The sequence below is a fragment of the Lonchura striata genome, chromosome Z (assembly GCF_046129695.1).
Source record: "Lonchura striata isolate bLonStr1 chromosome Z, bLonStr1.mat, whole genome shotgun sequence".
Lineage (NCBI taxonomy): Eukaryota > Metazoa > Chordata > Aves > Passeriformes > Estrildidae > Lonchura > Lonchura striata.
The window spans coordinates 26125367-26149549 of record NC_134642.1 but is presented as its reverse complement, the minus strand read 5'-3'; the positions used below and the strand labels follow the sequence as shown (position 1 = coordinate 26149549).

At 35.7% G+C, this 24183-nt stretch overlaps 1 protein-coding gene across 4 annotated transcripts in view; it reads left to right on the top strand.

The window, feature by feature from the left end:
• Nucleotides 1-24183, top strand: part of FRMD3 (FERM domain containing 3) — a 122704-nt gene that overhangs the window by 45766 nt on the left and 52755 nt on the right. For all 4 annotated transcript variants that reach the window (XM_021534457.2, XM_021534455.2, XM_021534454.2 and 1 more), the window contains exons 2-3: nt 10841-10945; nt 23912-23954. In XM_021534457.2, coding sequence (XP_021390132.1) covers nt 23948-23954 — 7 coding nt within the window. In that variant the 5' untranslated portion in view covers nt 10841-10945; nt 23912-23947. The remainder of the gene's footprint in view (nt 1-10840; nt 10946-23911; nt 23955-24183) is intronic.

Genomic DNA, 24183 nt, shown 5'->3' with positions numbered 1-24183 from the left:
TAAAGTCAGGAAAAGTGAGTTACATACATTTGGTATGTAATTCAGGGCTTTGCTTTCCATTTATCTGATGGGAAGATACATTTTCAACATCCTAGAATTTATTTTCAGGGAAGCTATCTTAAAAGGGATACAAGAGTAGCTACAGCTAAGAAGAAAAAAAGTGTGATGAGTTCCCAACTTAGTCAAAAAGGATGCATTTTAATAGTGTGTCAGTATGTTCCTCAGCTAAAAAATGTGGAAAACAGACCAATCAAGAAACAGTAAAAAGTGAGGTCAGCCTGCCTTTGATATCTGCTGAGTGTGTGGGAAGTCTGAGCATATGATGGAAAAATGAAGTTGAATCTGACAAAGTAAGGGAGAAAGTGAAGTCTAGTAAAGGTGAAACAATTACGGGGTCTGTAAAATGCATTGCTTTATTATCTTCTTTTTTGCACCTGTGGTTAATGGAATAATTCAGTGGAGTCCTCTATTTGAATTTCTATTTTGTGTTGGGTTTTTGTGATAATAAATAAAATAAATTAATAAAGACTTGTTTTCAATCTATACTCTTATAAATAGTTTTTTAAAAAGTGGGGAAAAAAAGACCATAGTTGTAATTTTGTGATGTGATGATTACAAATGCAGGGGTAGTTCTGGCTATGCTATCAAAGGGAGGTTTTATTTTAGGTAGTGCTAATGAGGCAGTTTTTATGTCTTTCAAGGACTGAATGACCTCCAGAAAGAAAGAATGAAAGAAAAAAAAAAATCAATCCAGCTTTCCTTACTACCAAAAAATTGTGAGCTGGGGATTTTTAGTTTGGCAAGAAGACAGAAACTTGTATGACACAGAGAATGTGTTTCCTCCCTGATGCCAATAGCTGGCTTTTATTAAATATCACTGGGGTGCATTGGTGTAGGCACCATGTCCAAGGAATGCTTCTGGAGGACTTTTCTTCAGTGTTTTCAATCTACCATTAATTTGCTCTTTTGAAGATTGAATGTCAAATCTTACAAATTTAATGTTTGTTTTCCTTCAAAACAAGCATTTAACAACTGTGATTATTATGAGGGGGGAAAAGTACTGATGAAAGATTCTTTACTGTGTAATTATTTCTGACAGAAAAATATATTAAACCATATGTGTCTATAAAGCACTAGTTGAGCAGCTTGGAAATAGTTTCTTGTGGTAAAATTATTCCTACAGTATGCTGAAAAAAATTACAGGAATGAAGCAAGTTGCTGAGTGGGAAATGAACCAGCATGATTCTTGAAGTTACAAAATTTCTGCAGTCAAAGCACATGGGAAAAGTGATTAAGCATACTGAAATATTACCAAAGATGGATAGAAAAGTGTTATGTACCTAAGGCAGGTAAGCAGGATGAGTAGTTGAAAAATGTGTGTTGATGCATTCTAAATTAGTAGAAAGTGAGAGATCTTTGTGTTTATCTCCATGCTCCACCATAAAAACTTTTTTTTAATGTGCATTTTTTGAAGATGCACAAGTGTTCTCTGAGGCATAATGATTATATCGCATGTTTATCTGACAGTTCAAGTGCACAGCATGGTGAGGGTTCCTCAATTAAACAAAAGTTTTTATCTAGGCCCTTATCACATGAGATTAGTGTATGAGTTGCACTTTCGGCTGGTTCACTAAGAGCTGGTGACTTCATTGCTGATTGAGGGTCTTGTCTGTCAGGAGACATTATTTGTGAGCTGCAGCACTTGTTGTGATTGGGTGTGCTCCAGAGATGATATGCCAGATCTACACAGCCAGGTTTGTGATTCTGGAATAATCCACAGAGTGATGAATCAAATTTCTGTGATAGCTAGTTGTATATTCTGTTCATTATGTAAACTCAGCCTTTCACATCACTTTAATAGCCTTTCAAATGGGCATTACTTCATTCCCTCTAGGGATTACATTCCATGATTTTACATTTCTTCCTCCATTCCTCCCACCAGCGCATGCACATTCCATGTCATGCTTGCAGGCTTTCAAGATGCGTTTCCTCATGTGAGGTGTTTAATATATCTAGGGATAACTCCAAGCTGTGAGGGTAGTGAGGGGCACCAGCTGAGATGCCATTCTCAGTTCTTGCAGAGGTTCCCCAGCTCTACTTACAGCTTCTTTCAAGCCACCCTTCTCTCCCACTTGGTGTGGAAGCAAAGGTGTGTTTATTCCTGCACGACCCTTACCATGGTTGGGGTTCAATACATTCATCTGAGCCCTGAAATGTGCTCCTGAAGGAGCATTCTTCCAGCTGCCCCGGCTGGCTGCTTTCATGTGGGCAGCATAAGTGAGCTGTGTCATACACTGCTGAGTCTCCTTTTTCCTGTGCTCAGGGAGGTGTCTTGTTTGGCTAGAAGAATTTTTGGTTGCTTTTCTTTTTTAGAAACACTTGTAAAATAAGGGCAGACAGCTATGCATCTGTTGGGAAAGGCTTATTTAAAGAATGGTACTTGGAGGTGTACTTGAATATGTACTGATTTTTCTCTAACTTTTGAAACTACTGAGAAGATTCAGGCCAAGGGAGGATTGTTGACCATCACCCGTACTGGGGGTCATGAAGTATTTTTATTAAAATCCTGGTTTGGCTTTTATGTTGCTTTGTAGGTGGGGACTGAGAACTCATTCTTGAAATCTCTAGTCCACTTTCCTAAATGAGGTATGATGTCAAGAATGAAAGAGGGAAAGCAGAGTCAGGTTTTCTGAACAATATTGAATAAAATGATAGATTTGTTGACAGAAGGACTCAATTCCTTTTAAGAAATCAATAGTGTCTCAGATGGCATCACAAATGCTGTGCTAATGGAAGCTGTTATCAGAAACGAGCAGTTAATGCTGCAAGCCTTCTGTGAGGCTGACACTTCAGGGACACAAAGCCTAAATGGCTAAGTGATGCCCATGTGCACAGCAGCAAATGAACATGAGCCCTGTAAATGAATATTGCATTTGTGGTTTCCTCAGTGCTTGCTGGCTAGACTGGTGAAGACTTTTGAGAGCTGCAGTATGCGAACTATAAATATTTCTTTTTATAATTTATAACTTACCCATGGGTCAGAGTAATTTACTTGCAGACTATCACTGAGGTCAAGAAGTGATTGTGTGACAGCTGTTACCTGTCTTCACTGCTGCTGTTCAGATTTTACTATGTAGTAGAATATGCTTTCCATTTTCTATAGTATTTCGCTTTTAGAATAGTTTTCATTACATGGGATTGGCATTGTGAGATTTTTTCTGTCATCTAATTTTCTCCTTTTCCTCTTCATCTGTTATTATTTGATCAATGCCCTCATACAATAACCTCCAATTCAAGAGAGGATAAAAATATGCTGTTGTATGGACAAATCTGTCAATCTGTTGCAAATGAATAGTGTAAATTAAAGAAAAATAAATAACCTCAAGTGATGTTAATCTTCCAAACAAGATAGTACATAGAAAGAATTTGACAAATATGTTTCTGACCTCACTGCAACAGTTATTTCTGGGTAAATTTTCAGTGCTGTGTACATTTAGCCATGCAGTTTCATTGAAGATGAATAGAACTTCCTCATATACACACTTGAAATTTCTGTTACCTTATTTTCTTCTTCCCAACATAGACATTATTACTTTTTCTTTACTTTCCCCTTTATTTTAAGATATATTTGTATATTTCTTCCCCAAAAGTAACTGCAAATCAAGGCTTGTTTATGGGTTCTTTTCCCTTTAGTTCTCTTTATTAGTATCTATATCTTAGAGCTCAACTTAATTAAGAGCTTAGAAATCTGAGTTTAAAGACTGATATATTTGTAAAAATTATGTTCTTTTAGACCCTTTCCAGGTTATCAAATGAATTTTAAAACCAGAGGAGTAGTAATAAGTAGTTTGTGTCTCAGATGAAGCATTCTTTATCACTACTTACTGCTAAATTCCCTAATAAATAAGATAGGCATTAGTTCTCTATTGTTTTCTATCATCTATTAACATACTTTTATACATAATACAATGTATTAAGTGATAGATTTAAGAATCGTTCGTTCACTAAGTTCTAGAATTAGATAATGTTGATATAAATGATTATAATTAATGTAGAAATAGTAACTAGTATATAGAACAAAATATATACTTTGCAAGAGATAACAAATGTAAAATAACATGTGGAGTAGGACTGTTATAATTAAGTAAATGCCAGCTAGTTTATAGCAGTGTCATGTTTTGTGCCTTTCATTAAAAGTCATTGGCCCTTTTTTTCGCTTCATTTTAGGCTTATAGAAATATAATGAATTCTTCACTGTTAACAGAAGAAAAATCTGTAATAAATAGTTGGTTTCTAAACCAAAATTTTACATTTCCAATTTGTTTGTTTTCTTTCAGCAAAAGTTGCCTTTTGTATTTTGGGACTTTAAATAAAAGAAATAAATTATAACTGGCTCTTCTTACAACAGAAAATTTTCTGGTTAAATGTTATATACTAGACTAGACTAGACTTCCATAGTATTTTCAAATAGTATAAAATACTGTAGGATGATAATTATGGAAGGAAAGAATTTCTTTTAAAGTGTTATACCACTTTATCTGAGGAGTGAAACAGGCATGCTTTTATTGCTCTATATATATTGAAGGCATTATTCAATATTGAGTTCTTGTGAAACATTTTCATATATTCCTGTTGTTGTTTCCAAAAAAGAAACAAAAAATGGCAAAAGACTTGTCTGTGTATCTATCTTGCTGCCGTCTGTAGTCTCTGTGAATGCATAAATCCAAAGAGCTATAAGAAATTTGCAGAGGGCATTGGATATTGTCAGGGTTACGGCTGGCCCAGTTTTTCCATGTCAGAGTGGAGTCTGTTGACCTCACTGACTTTGGTTGCTGCAGAATGAAGGTTCTGTTCCAGATTCTGTTATTCAGGAAAGACTTAAAAATTTATATAGAAGATACTGAGAAATTCGGGGGGGTCTTCCTTCTCTGTGCCCTCAGTTCTCCTCCCTATTCAGCTTCAAAGAGTGGATAATAAATAAGTCCCATTCCGGGCACCACATCCTAGTCCAGTGATGCTTAGTGAACTCTTTTGCTGTGCCACTGAAGACAAATGCAAATGTGATGATAACTGTATCAAAATGGGCACAAGCGGAGAATTGTTTCTCTGATGTCCCTTCACCACCATAGTGTTGGAGAGCTGGCCCCCCACTGAACTACAGAATAATTGTTGATGAAATGGAAGACAGGTGCCTTTTGGGGTTCAAGTCATAAGTCATTTCTCTCATGAAAAGCCTAGAAGAAATATGATTTTATCAGTGGTAGAGGTACATTTCTTTGGTAATGTCCAAAGAAAAGTCAAAAATGTGAGTATGGTAGTCAAAGATGTAGTTTACCTCTGTTGCTTTTTATTATTATTGTTACATATTGTCAACAGAACTGTCTTTTTCAGTTTTCAGTGGGTAAAGATTTTTTTGTGTGTGTGCTTTAGAGGTGAAATGGTTTTGTCCATTTTTCTGACTGGATTCATTTTCAATCTATGGTGCTATCATGACTGTTCTTCAATACATGTATTTAATTCTTTTACATCCACAGAACTTCAAAATATATTGCACACCAAAGACAGCAAGCATACAAAATCAAACAGTATGCTTGCCTTGCCTGAGATCCTGACTCTCTATTAATTTAAGTAGAATGTTGGTTTCATTGTGCTTTGTTTGCTGTGTTGATTTTTGGTTTGTTTAATTTGTTTTAATTTTTTGTGTGTGGCTTTATGCTTAAGTAAGCACTTAAGTATGTGACCAGCTTTATACACAAGGTCACTGTAGAGAGCTGTTCAACAAGTTAAGACACTTATGGGATGAGGATTGAAATCCCCAGGACAAATAAATACTGTGTTTATGACTCTGCACACTTATTAATGTCAGTGGCTTTCTGACAGAAATAAGCACAGCTGGGAGGACTTCAGTGGTTAGATAACAGAGCAGAAACATTGTGTTTAATCTGCTTGTGATTCTTTCTCTTCCTTGTGATGACATTCAGACAAATAGACACAGAACCCCACAGTGAAGCAAATTCGAATAGGCAAAACATTTTGCTGAATGTAAGATCTTAAACTATCATAAGTAATTTTCCTCTCATTTTCAGATTTGTGAAGCCATCAGAAAGGTTTTGTGGTCTCATTTTACGTCATTGGAGAATTGTTAAAATTTGTAGAAGTTATGCTCTGCCTTGCTTTTTAAGTTGCATCAAGACAGTTAAAATAAAAAATAAATCCCCAAAGTAGTATGAGAGGGGGTAATGTGTTAAACTGTGCAAGAGCAACAAAGATTGTTGTCTGGGTTAGTTTCTGTATACCAGAGAAATTACCAAGGAATTAGGTTACTCAGTCATAAATTTTCAGAGTTGCAGAAATGGAAGCTGTAATGAGAGTGTCTGGTACAGAAAATGAATCATTTCTCCAGTTTATTACTCAGTTCCTAGAGCTGAGGAACCAACTCAGGTTGCCCTGTGAGTCCATCAGTGGAAGACTCTGTGTGATCATGTTTTTGTATCTTGTTGCAGTAGAGAACATCCCCTGTTTTGCTAATTCTTTTATCACAGCTGCAAAATTTAGTTTGATACATATACATTTCAATAGAAATGAAAACTTTTGATCCTGCTTAAAATGTAGCATTTAACAGTTATTTGCACACTGACCTTGTGTGTTCAGGGATTTTGTCATTTACATGGCATTATAACTGTCACATATGTGTTGGGGTTTGTTGTGGGATTTTAGTGGTATTAAGGTCAGATATTCAAATACAGCCTTAGGAAAAACATAGTTGTCTTGTCTGTGCCTATTTATCTAAATAAATCAGGATGTCATTCCTCAAATTATTTATAGAAATCTCCAAATTTTTGAGTGTGTGGAATATCTACATTATAGGACTTCGTTTAAAGCCATTGCATGGGTTACAAAAATATGAAGGAAAATGTTTCTCATTTGAGACAGACAGACATATTTGAATTAATAGACTTAGAAAAAAGTGACTCATTTAATGGTATTCTTTACTGCAAACAATATATTGATTACAATTCAGAACATATTGTATCTCTCACTTACAGACTTTTCTGATCTTGTTTCTGCCTGTTTTTCTTTAATGGACAATAGCTGATGACTTCTGAGTGAACTGTGGTATAATTCTCAAATGTTTGAGCTGTGAAAATTTTAAATGTATAACTTGATTTTTATTTTCAGACTCCTGTTGTTTGTAGCTGAAATTTTTCACTGGTATTTGAAATGTTGGCTTTCTTTATTATGTAATTTTTTCATATCTGACAAACTTCATAAAATGTCATAAATTTTTTTTTCTGAATTGCTGCAAAGACTTTTTGTATAGAAGGGTTTAAGGGTTTAAGGGTTGGTTATTTTTTTTCTTTTTTTTTTTTCTTTTTTTTTTTAAATTTTTTTAAGGATGACTTAATTGGAAAGCTGTATGGCAACTGTCTGAAATTTCAGGCAATGTTTTATATTCAAATTCTCTGACCCAAATCCATGCCTCTGCTCTGTTGTGGATGACTAGCTGTTATTAATTTGTGTTACCCAGATTCTTTCATAAATCAGAACGAAATTTGGTTGTAATATATTCTTTTGTAGCATGGCAATATGTAGTAATGTGTAATAAATAGGAAAAGATCATTAGATTCTAAAAATCAGAAGAATTTGAAGCACTGTTAGAGAAATGAAAATGTTTATTTATGCTGTTTGCAGAAAATAAAATTAACTGCCATTGCCCATCCTTCTTGTCATACAATCTATTATGAATTAAGATGTGATGGGCAATGTGCCAGCCACATCAAGTGTTTTCCTGTGTATCAATTAAGATCTCTTTCCCCCCCCCCCCCCCCCAGTTTTTCAGGTGTCTAGATGGCTTTAATAGTGGAACATTTACAATTTCAGATGAGGACTCTCACTACATTATGCATATGCTGAATTAGCCCACTTTTGTGCATCTTGAATATTTTTTAAAATGTAATGAACTGAAGGGGATATATTAAACCAAGGGTGAAGCTATTAACTAGTCCCTTCTATTTATTGATGGAAGGTTTAAAGATTGCTAGAGCATGAATCTAGCTTGGAGGCTTTTTGATCTTTTTTGTTTGGTTTGTTTCCATCATTTATTTTCCAAGGAAGAAAACTAGGGCATCAATTCCTTTTAGAAACAGAACATTGTTACTGGATTTATAAACATTATGTGTGCTGTACATTTTCATTGGTTTCTTCAGGAACTCAGAAATCTGTGATTATTTAGGTGACTGAAGCAAAGGGCTTTTAAAATTCATAGAATAGAATATGAACCCCCAGTAGTTTGTTGTAGAAGATTGTGTTTACTGACTGTTCTTACAGTAACATCCTCTAATATTGTCACATGAAAATATGGATTGTCTAGTTTCCCCATTTCCAGTGTTTTAAAAAATTGGTTTAATTTGTACAGTGTTGCTAGTAAAATCTGTTTTTATATTTGATTGTACCTGAGTCATCTAATAGCTGTTATTTCCCAGTCCTATTTAATTTGCTGTAGATTAGTTTAAAACTATATGCAACTTAAATGTCACATCTGTGTTTATAATTTTTCCTGCTACCTTTGTAATGAAATGTCCCCATGCAATTTTCTCAACATTTTGATGGTCTCTCATAGTCACAAAACTTTCCAGACACTCACAAGATTTTAAGTTATAAAGCAGTAAATTGAAATATGACTGCATAAGTGTAGACCTTTGTTTTTTTGTTCCGTCACAGGGAGAGTGACAGTTTTCCTTTTGCATTTTTCATACTTTGATAGGACTGTTCCTTTTGAGGAAGGTGTTCTCTGTGTTGTCTCCAGGATGCCCATACTTGTAATTGGGTACAACACAAAAAAATGTCAGTGAATGAAACCACTATCAACAGTAAACAAGTTGATTTTTAAATGTCTTGAGGCTGGAAGGAAACCTGTTGCGTTTAGGTTACATGGGAAAAGCTAACAATGTAGGGTGCAAAGCATAAGGTTTCATGAGCACAAACTGAGCAGACAAATTGTGTTAACATCCTTTGACAGAGGCTGTTTAAAAATAGGAAAACAAATTATGGAAGCACCACGTGCAGACAAGGCAGATATATCTCCAGGCAAGGAGGGGAGTATGGAAGAGTACAGGACTAAAATTTATAGAAGATAGAAGGTGGAGACAGATAGGAGTAGAGGAAGCAGGTGGCTTACACAGTAGCATTTGAAACAGAGGTAACCACATCTAGGAAAAGGAAATCTGTAGGGAAGTTAACATTTCCATTGTGTCTGGAAGAGAATCTGGGAGGAGAGGAAGTCCCTATGGCAAGCAAGGTTATGTCTGCAGGAGCCTCAGCAATGCATCTCTCTGTCAGGGTGACAGAGAGACTGACGGTGTTTTTTATTTAGTTTTCTGTTTGTTGAGTGATGGAGACCAAAAAACAAGCAACTGTATCTATGTGAGAGTTACTTATTAATTGTAAAGATAGGAGAACAAAAATTTAGTTCACTGATTGTATTATTTTCTAACTCTTCAATCTTGAAGCATGTCTCATTTTTCCTGTGGGAAGCAGTAGATCTACCAGACAGTGGCTGTGCCTGGGCCATTGCTTCCTCTGCTCTTGAGAGTATGATCTCCAACAGGTCATGGTGCTGGTTTTGGCTCAGATACTTTTGTGCAAAATGAAGATGCTAGTAATACCCAGCCTTGTAAAGTACCATGAGATATATAGATGCTGTCCCTTCAGTTTTGCTTGCCATGCCTTTACAGTTTAAATTGCCTCTTAAATTCTTAAAAAAAAAAAGTTTGAAAAAGATATTAGCATTTTCAGAGAATGAAACTACTGAAACTACTCAGGGAGTAGTTTGGAGAAAAACAATTAAGTATTATTTTTATATAAAGTGATTTCACATCCTGTGTAATTTCTATTCAGTAGACATTAAAGAGCTAAATTCAAATTATTTCATGTCAGCAAAGGGTAGAGACTCCTGGTCTGCAGCAGAGACATCTCAGTGCAGGATCAGGGTGGACACATAGAGGGAAAAAAATGCACAGACTTGACACTGCTGTGTAGTGAAACATCTTTGTCTGTTTGGAGTGGACTGTTTTAGGAAAACAGCTTTAGTCCCATGCTAATATTGACACAAATAACATTTCAGAAAAAAACCAACATGAGCCTTAACATTAGCTGGATCAAAAGAAATGTGAAAACTCATGCAGGATCATATTAGGAATCACACAAAGGAGAATAGACCCACTCTCCTGAGGTTGAAGAAAACAGAAAGAAAGAATGAGATTGTTAGCTAAGTATCATACGTAACAGTAAGATTTGATAAGGCCATATTTACCCAGTAACAACACAAATATAAAAACCTCTCAGTTGTTTGGGCATTTGTTCTTTGTACTGTAGCTCTGACTTAATGGAGAGAATTAGGGACCAGATCTCTCTTGCTGTGGGCACTGTGTAAAGTTCTAGTAGAATGCTCACATTCAGATCTCCTTTCAAATTTGGGGGATAAAAAACCACAGAGTGTTTTGAAATTCTTTATCTAAATGAGTATCTGTTATGCCATTATAGCATCTATGAAACTATGATTGCTAGTAGTATATCAAGTCTCATAAATTTGTGGTCATTACAGCAGCATGAGTTTTCCTAAGGTAAGAGTAGTAATATTTTCTTAACCAATCTGTGAATGTGCAGGGAGTGTATTGATCATTGCTCTCTTGAGTCTTAGAATAGATAAGAAGTTAAATTCTATTCCTTGTCTAAATAACAACAAATTTAATATGTCATTTTCCTTGACACTTTGCATGGATTTGTAGACAGAAAATTTACAATACTCAACATAATTTATAATTTCTTTATCTTTTTACAGAGGGAAACCAAAGGTCAGTTTCTTATAGATCACATCTGCAACTATTACAGCTTGCTGGAAAAAGACTATTTTGGCATTCGATATGTTGACCCTGAGAAGCAGAGGGTATGTATAAAATCTCTGACTAAATTTGCTTTAAAGTTAATTGATTTTTTTTTTAAATAAGCCTGTAGGTTCTGATGCAAATTTGTATATCTCTGAGGATTTGTACTCAGGCTGTAATCCGTAGAGGTTCCTAAAGTGGCATTATTAAATTAATTTTGCCCTCATTTATTACTATTACTATTATTATTATTATTATTATTATTATTATTATTATTATTATTATTATTAATTATTTTTAATTATTGTTATTTATTTATTGTTATTTATTATTATTAATTCTGATTTGTGTCGTTCTGGGCACCTAAACTGGAAAAGAATCTATAGGTGTGACTCAGAGTCAGCACAGAGCAGCTCTAGGCTCTGACAGTGCACTGGAATTTGGGACTTACAGTTTTCTCTTAGTGAATGATTTTTGGGAGATGTAAGAAGAAACCCTATTATGTTTATCATGTAAAAGCTGTCATTCTGTTTCACCCATCACAGGATGCATGGACTTAAAATCTGTAATACCGAAAAAGATGTGATTTGTTAAGCTTTAGGGGATTCTTCAGGTTGGTCCTCCCTGTAAGCATCTTTGCATTTCTGCAATAAAATTGTCAGGCACACATTTTTGTACACATTTTTGTGTACAGTAATTAGACGTCTTTCCTAGGTGTTAGGTGGTTCTGCAGGTTGTAATTTATAGGTGATTTGTCTGCTGCTACCCCCACATGGCTTTTATTATATGAGAGTTGGAGCAGGTGGTGAACACAGAAAGCAGAAGTCCTCAGACACTGAAATTCAGAACTGCTTCTTCACCATGTTGTCCTGCTGGTCTCAGTTTTAAGACTTAGATATGTGACTTTAAATATCTTGGTTATATATAGTGGCATTTAATCTCTGGAAACAATTACCAGTTTGAAGCTGCTGTGATTGAAGAGGAAAAAATAATTTGGCTGGATATCTCTTGCTACACCTCAATTAGTTTTGTCAAAAATCACAGGAATTGGGTATCAGCTCAATCATATAGAGTTGCAAAAGCTTTGCAAAACAACACCAAATAGTTTCCATAGCATTCTCATTTTAAAGTGAAAATAATTAGCAGTTAGTCCCACAGTGTTCTTAATTTTTTACAATCATAAAAGTTATAGAGATATTCACCTGTTTGGAATTGACAGGAAGATTTCGTTGGGCTAATAATTGGGCTATAATTAAGTAACACTTAAGAAATACTTCTGTTGGATGTTTCTCTGGCAGACACTCAAAAAAGCTACAGAAAAGTTATTTTACTGAATGAAAGTAAAGAGGATCTTTTAAATAAACCCCAAATTTTTTTGTCAGAATACTTTAAAATAGTGATGCTTCAGAAAAAAAGTCCAAAACCTGAAACTGATTGTGATGCCTATTCTGTCATACCGTATGAGGTTTCCATGTTTCAAAGAGCTGTTAGCTATATTATTAGCTAAATTTTCTGCACTATGTTATCCATCTTGGCTATACAGTTGTTGTTTGACATTTCATAATATAGTTAATTTAGTACTAAGTTTATGGAAGATTATACAGAAGCTAAAATTTCTATTGCTTAGCAGCACAAGACCATTTGAGAAAAAATAATTATATTTTTACCTAAAAGATCTTGTGTTTTCCTTTCCCTTTAGATTCTCACAACTAGAGAATACTATTGTAGTGTAGTATGGAGGCTTGTATCAACTGGTCCAGTCTTCAAGCGGATTTTGTTAAACAGACTTATGCAACTTGAATTTCCATACATGTGTTTTTAAGTGCTGCTTTGCAATGCTGTTATGTTTTCAAGCATATCAATAACATCTCTAACTGGGTGCTATTTCTTTATTTTAAATTCTGTCATGAATTAGGACATGATTTATAAGGGACTCTTTGTAGAGATTTAAATGCTTTGTTGATGAGTTGAAAGGAATATATATTCTTCTCTTATGTTACAATTCATAAAAATAAGCTATTTTTATATTCAGTATCTTATATTGTCACAAACATCTTCCTGGAAGCACAAGAATTACTTCTGCACCCCAGCAAGGACACGAACATATAATAACTCAGACACTCCCACACAGCTCCAGGCTTTGACACCTCATGGTTACTGCAAAAAGTTAACTCTGCCCATGCCAAAACCAGGACAGCTCAGTAAAATCTGAGGAAATTACAGTCTTGAATTTATGAGGTATGTGACAGTTTTCCTCACTGTTTTTATTTTAGCAATTGTGAGTTTAGATGCCTGGAATTCATCTAACAAAAAAACATCAGTAGTTGCCTAGGTATGTGGTTAAAGAGATAATCTGTAGCAGGTATAAGATGTGGTGGGGGTTCATAGGAGAAATGTCATATGACTGTAGCCATTGTACAGGTAAGAGTACTTATAGTTCTGTAGAAGAAATTTTCAAAGCTCCATGGAATAAGTATATTTGTAATTTGTTTGAAGAAATTCCCAAAACTTAGTGGAATTCTTACAGGTCCCAGTAAAGAGAAAGGAACATATATTTTCCCCAGTACATTATTAGAGCTTGGTGAGATGTGTCACAAAACATAAACAGTAGTCCAGTAAACATCAGTAGGAGGACTTCACCAACAGCTGCTTTCAGAATTTAAACCTTGTGGTTTGGCCAAGCACAATTGCTTTGAAAGAAAGTGATAGTTCATGCTGTACTGGTTGATAATGTGTATAACAATGTACTTCAGTGCGCCAGAGAAAATAAAGGGTTGTGGGAAAATGAATATAAGGACTATCGACGAGTCTGGTTTTAGTGCATGACGTGGATATGGTAACAGATAACACTTTGTTTGCCTCTTAGGACCGTATTTGCAGGAAGGTATTAATATCAATAGAGTCTAATAAGACCTCAGCTACTCTGATCTAGATATTTGTATTCAAGAAAGATCAACTTAACTGAAGAGAGAAAGAGGGAAGAAGGAGTATTAGAAACATACAGAGAGTGGAGAGCTTGTTTGCGAGATGATTCTAATAAGGACACACCCTTTTAGTGCAGGGATCAAAGGCTAGGAAGACAGGGTTCTATAATCAGAGTGTAAAATAGAAAGAAGAAAGTTTAAGCAAGGGAGGTGGTTCTTAGACAGTCCTAATGGGGCCAGTGGGAAAAAATCTTTCGCCAGGTTGGTAAATAATTTTGGGAAAATTCTCTATAATTTTATGGAAGTAGTTTATATTAAATATTGGCAAAGGTAGAGACTAGGCACCATCTTCTGACTGTTCTTTCAAACAGCGTGTATTAGGAGCTGAAACAAGAATGCATAACTCTTTTTTAGGAGAGTTATTATTGACTCTGATGTGCATAGAATACAGTGGATGTTGCTTTGGTGAATTTCTTGGAAATGTTAAATACCTGTTGTAGCATTTTATATGTTGTAGAATTTTATATTTGACTGCATAGTCTCTGGGTTTGCACAGAATGGGCTATATCAATGGTTCCAAGCGAAACTGCCATAATTATGTATTTAAGTCTGGCTTTTAGTGAATTATTCTTGATTGATTTTTTGAATAGTTAAACTATATGAAAAATTAGTATATTATTACATGATGTACACATACACACACATACAGGCACACACAGGCACCCACCCACACACACACATATGTATATATAACATAGTGGAGATTTATGCCTGCTGGCATTTAGTCTAGCAGTGATCCTTACCTCCATTTTATTAAGATCTATTTTTTTTTGTGCAAAGGTTCCATAGTTGCTCTGAAAGCTAATTTGCTATCCTTTTGTTTTGTAATGAGGAAGCTCAAGTAGGCAAAAATACCAGCTTTAATTAATTGAAAATGTCTTCTAAATGTAGAGTATACTACTAAAATGTAGCATTTTGACTTAGCAGTATCAAAATGTTTGACTGAGTTTGAGAAATTAAAAATGGAATTGTTTCAATAATTCAGATGTTTAAAATGAAATGTTTCAAGATTTCTGTTTAAAACATTCAAAATTTCTGACTTTGTAAAAAATGCGGAAAATTGAGCTAATTGACTTAAGTGAAAACAAAATTGAAATGTGGGAAAACAACTGGTGTTTGTATAGGTTATTTTTCAAGTAAGTAATAATATATATTTCTTCCTCTCCCCAACTCCGCTTTTATAATAATCCTTTCTTTCTATACAAATAAATTTATGTGTATATTTTGGTCATAATTAATCTTTTTGGGCATACTTAAACTTTAAAAATTTTCTATAGTTTTCCATATTATACTCCAGACAAAAAAAACCCAAAACTCTGGACAACATTCTTAACAAAAGGCAGCATTTTATTTTCTTTTATATCTTTGAGTCTATGAGAGAGTAACAGTGACAATAAAACCAAATTGAACTAGCAGTTAAAAACCCTAGGTCCTCCATCATGTTGTATCTTTTCGCATCACATTTGGATGTTCTTTTGGGGAAACTTTGCCTCAGTGTAGATTAAAAAATGTCAGTGGTGCACCAATCGTATGCAGTAAATTGTGGTACGCCATTTTATGTCTAATGATACTGAAAACAAAGAAGTTCCTAGTGTTCATATATTAACTGTTAACCTTTTCATGTGGATTTCTGAGACAATTGTGTGGGATCACATTGCCTTTTCCCTGACTCTAAACTGTAGTAACATTTTAAGCTATTTTTGGTCAAATTTGCCTAGGGCAGAGATTATCCCTCTACACTCAGCACTGGCCCTATGTTCAAGAGCCTCAGTTCTGGGCACCTCATTTTAAACAGGTCATTGAGGTGCTGGAGAGTGTCCAGAGAAGGGCAACAAGGCTCCTGAAAGCCTAGAAAATGTGTTTTGTAAGGAATGGCTGAGGGATCTAGGTTTGTTCAGTCTGCAGGGAGGAGGCTCAGGGGGGACCTCATTGCTCTCCACAGCTCCCTGAAAGGAGGCTGTAGTGAGGTGGGGGCCAATCTCCTGTACTGTGCCAGTGAGAGGACCAGAGGAAATGGCCTTAAGATGAGACAGGGGAGATTCAGATTAGTTATTATAGGAATATAATAAAAATTATTATATTTTTCTCACTGTTAGGGTGATCAGGAAATAGGTTTCCCTGGGAGGTGATGGAGTAACCATCTCTGGAGGTGCTCAAGAAGGGTCTGGATCTGTCGCTGGGTTATGTGGTTCAGTGATTTAGGGGTTACAGTGGTAGTATTGGGTGAAGGATTGGACTGGATGATGCTAAAAGTGTCTTCCAACTTTGATGGTTTTATGATTCTATCTAGTTCTCAAGTGTTAAGTTCCTCTATGGGTTTATGAAGATAAGCTGCCACATTGGTGGATAGAAGCCTGTTATTTTTCTTACTGAGGAAAACACTGAAGGCCAAGCCCAGCCCAGGGAATCTCAAGAGAATAAAGATACATTTATACTCTGTAAGATACACCGTAAGAACCCAGAAAGCATCATTTGAATCTTGTACTTTTTAAGAGTTTCAAATAGGAACCATGCCTGGAGGAGCTGTTACTAATTATTCTACTCAAGGAACTATTCTTGGTAATTTTTCATATACTAGATACCATATGAGGCCAATTGTCACACTCTCACACTTGTGGAAATGCAGAATGGTTAATTCTGTGCCAGATACCCTGGGTTTATTGAGCAGCATCTTTTTATTTTTGGACTGGCACAAGATGAGAATAGAATGCTGCTGTTCAGCATCTTATCTAGAGTGTTCAGCATCCTCCCTACTCTGGATTTCTTGTTGAAAGACGCTGCAATTCTTGAGTGCAAAGGGAGATTCAACAGAAGGATGCTAGTGTGGTAAAATATAGTCTTTAAGTCTCTTCAGAAGAACACCTGAGCAATGATTTAAACTTGGAAATACTTCTTTCCTCCTTTTTTTCACTCCCAGTCGATCAATCTGAGCACATGCTTGTGATTTGGTTTTTGAATGTGGAAGTATGAGGTGGTAGTTAGACAGAAATACCTTGGACCTACCCATGGGGTAGGTTGGGAGCATCATGAAAAGGCTTTGTAGGACCCTGAAGCAACTGTGAAATCTTACCTGTCACTGTGGAGATGTTTGAAATCAGAATCACCCTTAAATATTAAGATGCTTTGTCATGTGGTTGTGCTGCAGGGATCTCTGGGAGCAGCTGAGTTCAGTGGTTTTAGCTCTGTTAGTTAGTGGTTTTAGCTTTCAAATTAATGAGACTACTCTATGAGTAGGAGAGAGAATGCTCTTTATGCAGCTGATCCTGAATGGTAGCTTTGAGTACACTAGAATTTTCTGACCTTCCCAGAGCACAGAGCTTAGTTTGCTGCTTTTGATAGGAGAATGACACTGGACACTATGGATTTGTCAGCATGCCCGCTAATGAACTACTGCAGATATAATTCTCCTTTTACTTTCAAGCTTAAATATGGTGAAAATTGGGTGACAATTCTACACAGGTACAGGTGTTTTGGTTTGGTTTTATTTGTTTGTTTGTTTGTTTTTGTTTTTGGTGTGTTTTTTTGGCAGATTTTATTTCATTTATTTCACTAGTAAGGGTGGTGGGGAAACCCATTTGTATACCAGAGTGTATCACTTACAATTGACCTGGGCAGAATATTTGTTTAATTTTACAACCTAAGTAGTTCAGCATTGTGTCAGTATTTACATGGGAAGGAAATTAGAGTTTCTGGTCCATTGGTAATTAATTTCTTATCATGAAGTAATGGCTCTGTTTTTAATGAGAGCTATAGACAAAATGTACAGCAGTTCCTCATCAGAGAGACCTTTGGAAAGGGTCATCAGATCTTGGGTGCAGTTGATCTCTGAAGTTGATCTTTGCAGCTATTTAATACTTGTTTCTAAAAATATGTACCTAGTACATGAGAGTGGTGGAGGTTGGCAGAAAAACACATCAGACAACTTGCAACCTCAGTTTAATGGAGTAATGTTTTTGTGTCAGACTCCATACAGTTAGGAGTAGAGATCAGTCTGAGAAATCTCCAGTGTCTGTGAAGGGGTAGAACAGAAGCATTATGGGCAGAGCCCTAGAGTGACTAAGCTATAGGTTAATAAAAATCTTAATCCTTATCCATGCATATGAACCTCTGCTCCAGGGCAGAGTTATCGCAAAAGTTATTGCATTTGCATGAACTCTTGCTGCAACACTGCTTTCTGTGAGCCATTCAGGTCATGTTGGTTCAAAATAACAGAACTGGAAAAGGTACAAAGAAGGTTGTGAGAATTATATCTAATAGAAATGGATCTCATCCAGAGCTGGATTAGACAGGAATAATACAGCTAGTAAAAGAGATGAGTGAGAGAGAATGAATAAGAGAGAGTCAGAGAGTAAGCAAAAGTGAATGAGAGAGAAAAATATGATGTAAAATAGCTTGGAGAAGATGATCAGGGAAAAGTTACCCTGCAATTCCTAGAACTGAAACACTCTAAAGTAAACTAAGTATAAAATCACTGGTACCGAGAAATAGTTTTTAGAAAACCATAGACAGAAATAAAATTAATTGTAGCTGTCATGAATTTGAAAGAAGCATTAAAAATTGGAGTTTGGACAAATTGGTAAAAGCCTACAAAGAATTGCAAATGAATTTTAATGGACGCTTGTGGAAAAAGCCCATTGAGCACAATGAGAGCTACTGCTCTTGTTCTTTAAGTGCTTGCTTCAGACCATTTTCAGAGACTAAGTGCTGAGTCAAATGGCATCATGCTTTTACTAATAGAGCTGCACTTATTCACTAAACAAAAATTTGACAGAAATTAATAGTAGTGTGAAGAGAATGTATGCATATATATACACACATAATTCTGCAGAAATATTACTAACTAAATATCTTATGTGAAAATTAGTAAGCCTGTAAACAAAATAATTTTATATTATCATATTTTGATAAAAACACAGATTTTTTTTCCCATTTTTGAACCTGTTGTCTGTGAGAATGTGGTGGCTCATGTATCCAACAATATATGCAGATTTTATGGCCAGATGTTCAACTGATGTAGAGATTATGGATAAGTTCAGCTACACCAACATACAGCAGTGATAATTCAGAAATTTGTTTAATAAATGCCAATTCAGAATCATACGAATGGTGATTCTGCTCCAGTGTATGTGACTACCTTTTCTGGACCAGATAAATGTTTGTGATAGTAATGTACCTTGTTTCTTCCTCATTAATGTGCCACTAAATAGAATCGGTGCTCTGATTTGGAAAAAATGCAGAAAATCAGCTCTTTTGCTATGGCAGAACAATGTCAATATTCTTGGTATAAAAGTTCCTGAAATCATGAAAAAACTGTATTGGCCTCAGGGCATAAAGTTGACACACATTATGCCCTAGGCCCTTTGGCATTTCTTGTGCCTGTATAGAGTTGCTTGCCACCTAATTAATTCCCCTGTGTGAACTTCTGTAAGCTTTGGATATGTATTTGTTTGTTTGATTGATTTTTTGCTTGTTTGTTTGTTTTATGGTTTTGGGGTGTTTTTGGCAATCACAAAAGTGATTTTTTTGAAGCTAAAGCAAATTTACCTTGATTTTGCTCTTCATTCAAGGAAAATATTAGACATTCCTTTTCAAGATTAATATAGGGTGGAGTGTTCAATAAAATTAATGTTTTTTTCTAGCAGTGTTTCATATCTCCATTCTCCTGCTCTCTTCTGTCAATTAAAGTTTTCCAATCCAGCCCTTGACTGTAGTATTTTTGTAAAACCTGCAGGTTCTTTTGATTCTCTTTTACTGTATGCACATCCAAGTGCTTGGCTAAGTATTGCTTGCCGAGTGAAATTTAAGTATACATAGTATTTGGCCACTTTCAATTGCCCCTTCCTAACTGCTCCTCTTCCAAACAAAGGGACTTAATCCAAAGCCTCTCTTGGCTTCAAAGAGATAAGAGCTTTGCTTTGCTTCCGGTGCTTTGAGCCACTGGAGAAGGTTGCCCAGGGGACTTGTGGATGGCGCATCCCTGGGAGTGTTCAAGGCCACATGAAACTCTGAGCAATGTGGTCTTATGACACATATCTCTGTCAATGGAATGGGAGGTGGAACAAAATAGTCTTTAAAGTCCCTTTACACCCAGGCCATTCTTTGATTCTCTCACTGTTTCCTTTTTCCTCACACCTTCTTAAAACCCTTAACCCTGCACTGAATCAAGACCAAGCTCAGTCCTCTCAGACCTTCTCAGTGAATGCCTTAATTTGAAACAGGCTGAAGTGTTTTTTACTAAAAGCGTATCAGTGTTTGTGGAGTTAAACTGACTTTCTAGAATGGTGCTTTTACCCTTGCGGGGTGTCCTTGTTCACTCTGAGCTTTTGCTGTGAAAGCTGATAGCATATCAGCTGCTCAGCATTTGTGGGTAAGCAAGAACACACCTGGCCTCGCTAATGACTACTCAGCACCACTTAAGGGCTGATCAAAGATGAAGGCTCTACTTACAAAGTAAAAATTGCACTAGTCTAAAACACAGCGTATGCTTCCAGTGAAATCTTAGTCAGAAGGCAATGCTCAATATATTTTAGGATCCCAGCACCAAAAATGAAACCTGTGATAGTTTGCATCACTGGCACTTGAAGCACCAAGACTCATTAGTTATCCTATGACTGACCTTCAGGATTTCTATGTATCTTTCTCTCATCCTTCTGTTTTCTGTGAGGGCACCTGTCTGATCTCTGAGATACACAGCAGCTACTGAAACAAGTGAGCATGAGCCTCCTTGCAGGATGCTTGGCAATGTATTAGCAGGATTAGGATTGAAGTATTTTCTTCCCCATTGGGCAGCAACCATGTTGCTAACATGCTTTCAATGAAACAAGAAGTTCAGCCCCTGCAGGAATGATTTCTGGTGATCAATAAGTACTATCACACATAAAGCCAAGCTGGGTTGAGGGTGTAGGCCATCCTTCAATTAAAGCAGTCTTTGTCGACTACAATGTCAAATACACAAGACAGAGATGAACTGCTTAAAATTGCTGGAGTATTTTTTTTCTTTTCTCTTCCTGATTTGCAAAATTTAGTGTTAGTAAGGAAATAAAAGATTACTGTCTCTAGTTACAATTTTATATCTGACTATTTTTGTTTGGGTTTTTTCTTAGTTTTATCAAGTACAATAAAGGGTACAATAACTCCTTGCAAAGAACAGTTGGAAACATCTGTGGCCTTCTTGCACGACAATGTAGCAGATGTATTAATGACATTTTTTTGCAGCTGAATATTTAAATTTTATCTTGACAAGCTAACTTGAAGGGTTATATTTTCATTCACTTAAGATTTTTTTTTCAGGAAAATTGTTAAAAAAATATTGCTACACAAAAAAAAAACATTTTGGAAAACCAAATACTTTTCAATTTAAAGTTTCTGCAGAAACACTTTGATTAATTTATAGGAGCCTTAATCTCCTCATAACTATAACAGCTAATTAATCTTGGAATAAATAGAGCTTGGATACTGTATAGTAGAGATGAAGCACAGGTATTAATTATTAATAGTTGATGCTGTAAGGCGGAAAGATATGTACTCAGGGGAAAATCTTTCCTAAAAGTCAAATTGAAAATATGCAAACAAATATAGGGGTAGCTATTTCCAGAAATAATAGCAATGACTAGGTGTTTATCTTCCCCTGAGAGTCAGAGAGCATTAAGTACCTAATTGCCGTGTCTTTGAAAGTCTCCACAAATTATAAAGTAACTCCTCTGTTTTCTGGAAGATTCTGCTGAATTGTATATACGTTTGCAATCTTCCACCAACAGAAGGTCACAGCAGAAATCTGAGTTTGTAGAAACTGCCTGTGCTTCCATGACCTCCATGTGAAAACCTAGATTGCTTAATTGCTGGTGTTTTTTCAATCTGTTTTTAACCCATGAAGGTCAAGTCTTAGTGAAACATGTTTGATTTTGGACGTCTTAGGTAAATCTGCATTCCTGGGGGTTTGAGGAATTTCATCCATATTCCCCTTCTTTTATTATTCACATGGTTGGTATCAGGGTTTCATATTTGCAAATTTGCCTTTTTTTATCTCTGACTGCTTTGTTATACTAAATAACTTTTATAACTGTTATAACTTTTCCAAACAGTTCTAAATGCTCATCTCGTCTGTGCTGATATTCCAGCTCGGTATTTCAAAAAGAAATATCAAGAAAGCTATGTTGTGCTTCTTCTAGATGAAAATTGTGAATACTCTTAACTTTCAGTTTCCTGGGAGCAGTACAGGATGGCTCACTGTCCAAGTCCCCCTTTGCTGTCTGAATCTTCATCTAGGACTGGCCTGATCCTGGTGGATGTGGGTTTTGTCTGTGGAAAGTGGACTTGTATACCTGTTTGTCTTGGTTTCCTATCTGTGAATTCATTCTGGATTATGTATCTCTAAATCATTGTGGACTGTATAAGAATCCTTAAATCAGATTGTCTTTATCTTTTTATGAGCAGCTCTCAGCCCCCATTAGTCAGAGTGAAACATATAAATAATTTATATGTTTGATCTAAAAAAAGAAATGAGCTAGATATTTCTGGTAACTCAATGAAACTGTCATTGCTGATTCAGTTATGTTTCTTTCATCTTTTCCCCTAAAAAGAAAGGTACTGGGAAAACAGAATAGGTAAAGAAATGTTGGAGGGTTGTTGTGTTCTGGCTGTTGTTTGAAGTTTGAGGTTGTTGGCTTTTTGTTTTCTTTGTATGAGGATTCCACATCAGTCTCTCAGTGATAAGTGAACTTCAAATAGAAATACGTTGCACAGCTTATCTCCAGTACCACTGTGACACCACATGTGTGTGTTTCTGAGCAACCAAAACACATAAATCAGAGATATTTGAAAATGCTCTTTCGAAGGTATTTGTTTTTTCAAAAGTACTCTTTCAGAAAACTAATTTGCAGTTATCCTGACTTCATCTGAATTCTTGAGATGTCATAAGTTTTAAAGTAATAATTTTCTGTCAGTTATTAACAACTCCTACAAAATACATACCCCTGGCCTTTCTCTGTAGTAGAATTACTAAAGGTTATGAGGAGAAATGGTGGCCCATGTACTATATTTTAAGTATTGAATATGGTTTAATAAATGCTAGGTTTTATTTTTGCAGTTGACCAAAGGTTTTTAGAGTTAGAATGAAAGAGTTAAAAATGAAACCTCCTTAGTGCAAGGCCTTCCAGTGTTGAGTATGCTTATTAAAACTGAATGCTATGCTTTTTGACCAGCTGCTTCCACAGCACAAATCTCATATTACTGTGAAGATTTTTGCTTAAATGAAAAATACTAATACAAAATCTGCTGGCTGGAAGTGGCACTTGAATATCAGCATGTTCTTTTGTCTGACAAAACATCCTCCTGAGCAGGTCAGCTAGTGCCAGCAGGGCTAAGGCTCCTAACTAAAATGTGAGCCTAACTTTTGGTCACAGAAACACCTGAGTTTATTTTCTCACAGAATTTTAAAAAAAAAAAACAACCTGAAAATTTTCCTGTAAATTTATGGACCTACAGATAAGCATCCATACCTCTCTGCCGTACATTAGCTATGATTAGCATACTGTGAACATTTCATGGAAAAATGCAATTTTTTTTCCTTGAGATTTTTAATTATTGCTAGAAGAGAACAATTGTGTCCTGTGTGTTTTGACTAAGGATATAGTACTTAGACATTCTTCAGTTTTAAGAAATGTAGAAGACAACACTAATGAAGAGATGGTGTTAAAGTTTCTGAATATTCTTTTCTACTGTCTGATATGATCATTCTTCTGGAAAAGAATGCTAAAAGTATAAGAATAAAATGTCAACTGCAAGCTGAGGACTACAGTCTGTCCCCTTTAAATGTGTCTTTGAAATATTGGTCTTATTTCTGTCTCAACTACGTGTATTTTACAGGCACTGGTGATATCAAGTATGCTTATACAGTATATTCCAGTATGAGGTGCTTTTCTCATTTATGTATGTCTCAGTAAAACAAAATTCCTACTTCTCATTTTTGGTACCATATACATTTACAAGGCTATTTTTGTCTATTGTGATCCATATTAACCTCTGCTCTCTGCTTTGTCTTTTCAGCACTGGCTTGAGCCCAACAAGTCCATCTTCAAGCAAATGAAATGTAAGTTGTGAAAGCTCATATTTTAAAATGATTTTTAAATAACTGAAGGTTTTCTTGTGCTTCCATGCAGTAATTTAGAATAAGCTTTGTTTCTGAGTGTAAAAAGGTCCATGCTGCCTTGATCTTGCCATCTTATAGTGCTCAAAAGCTTTTCCTTACATTTCGTGGCTACAGCCAGATGCCAGACCTGGGATGGCAGATCTGGTTGGAAGACCTCTCTGTTCCAGCT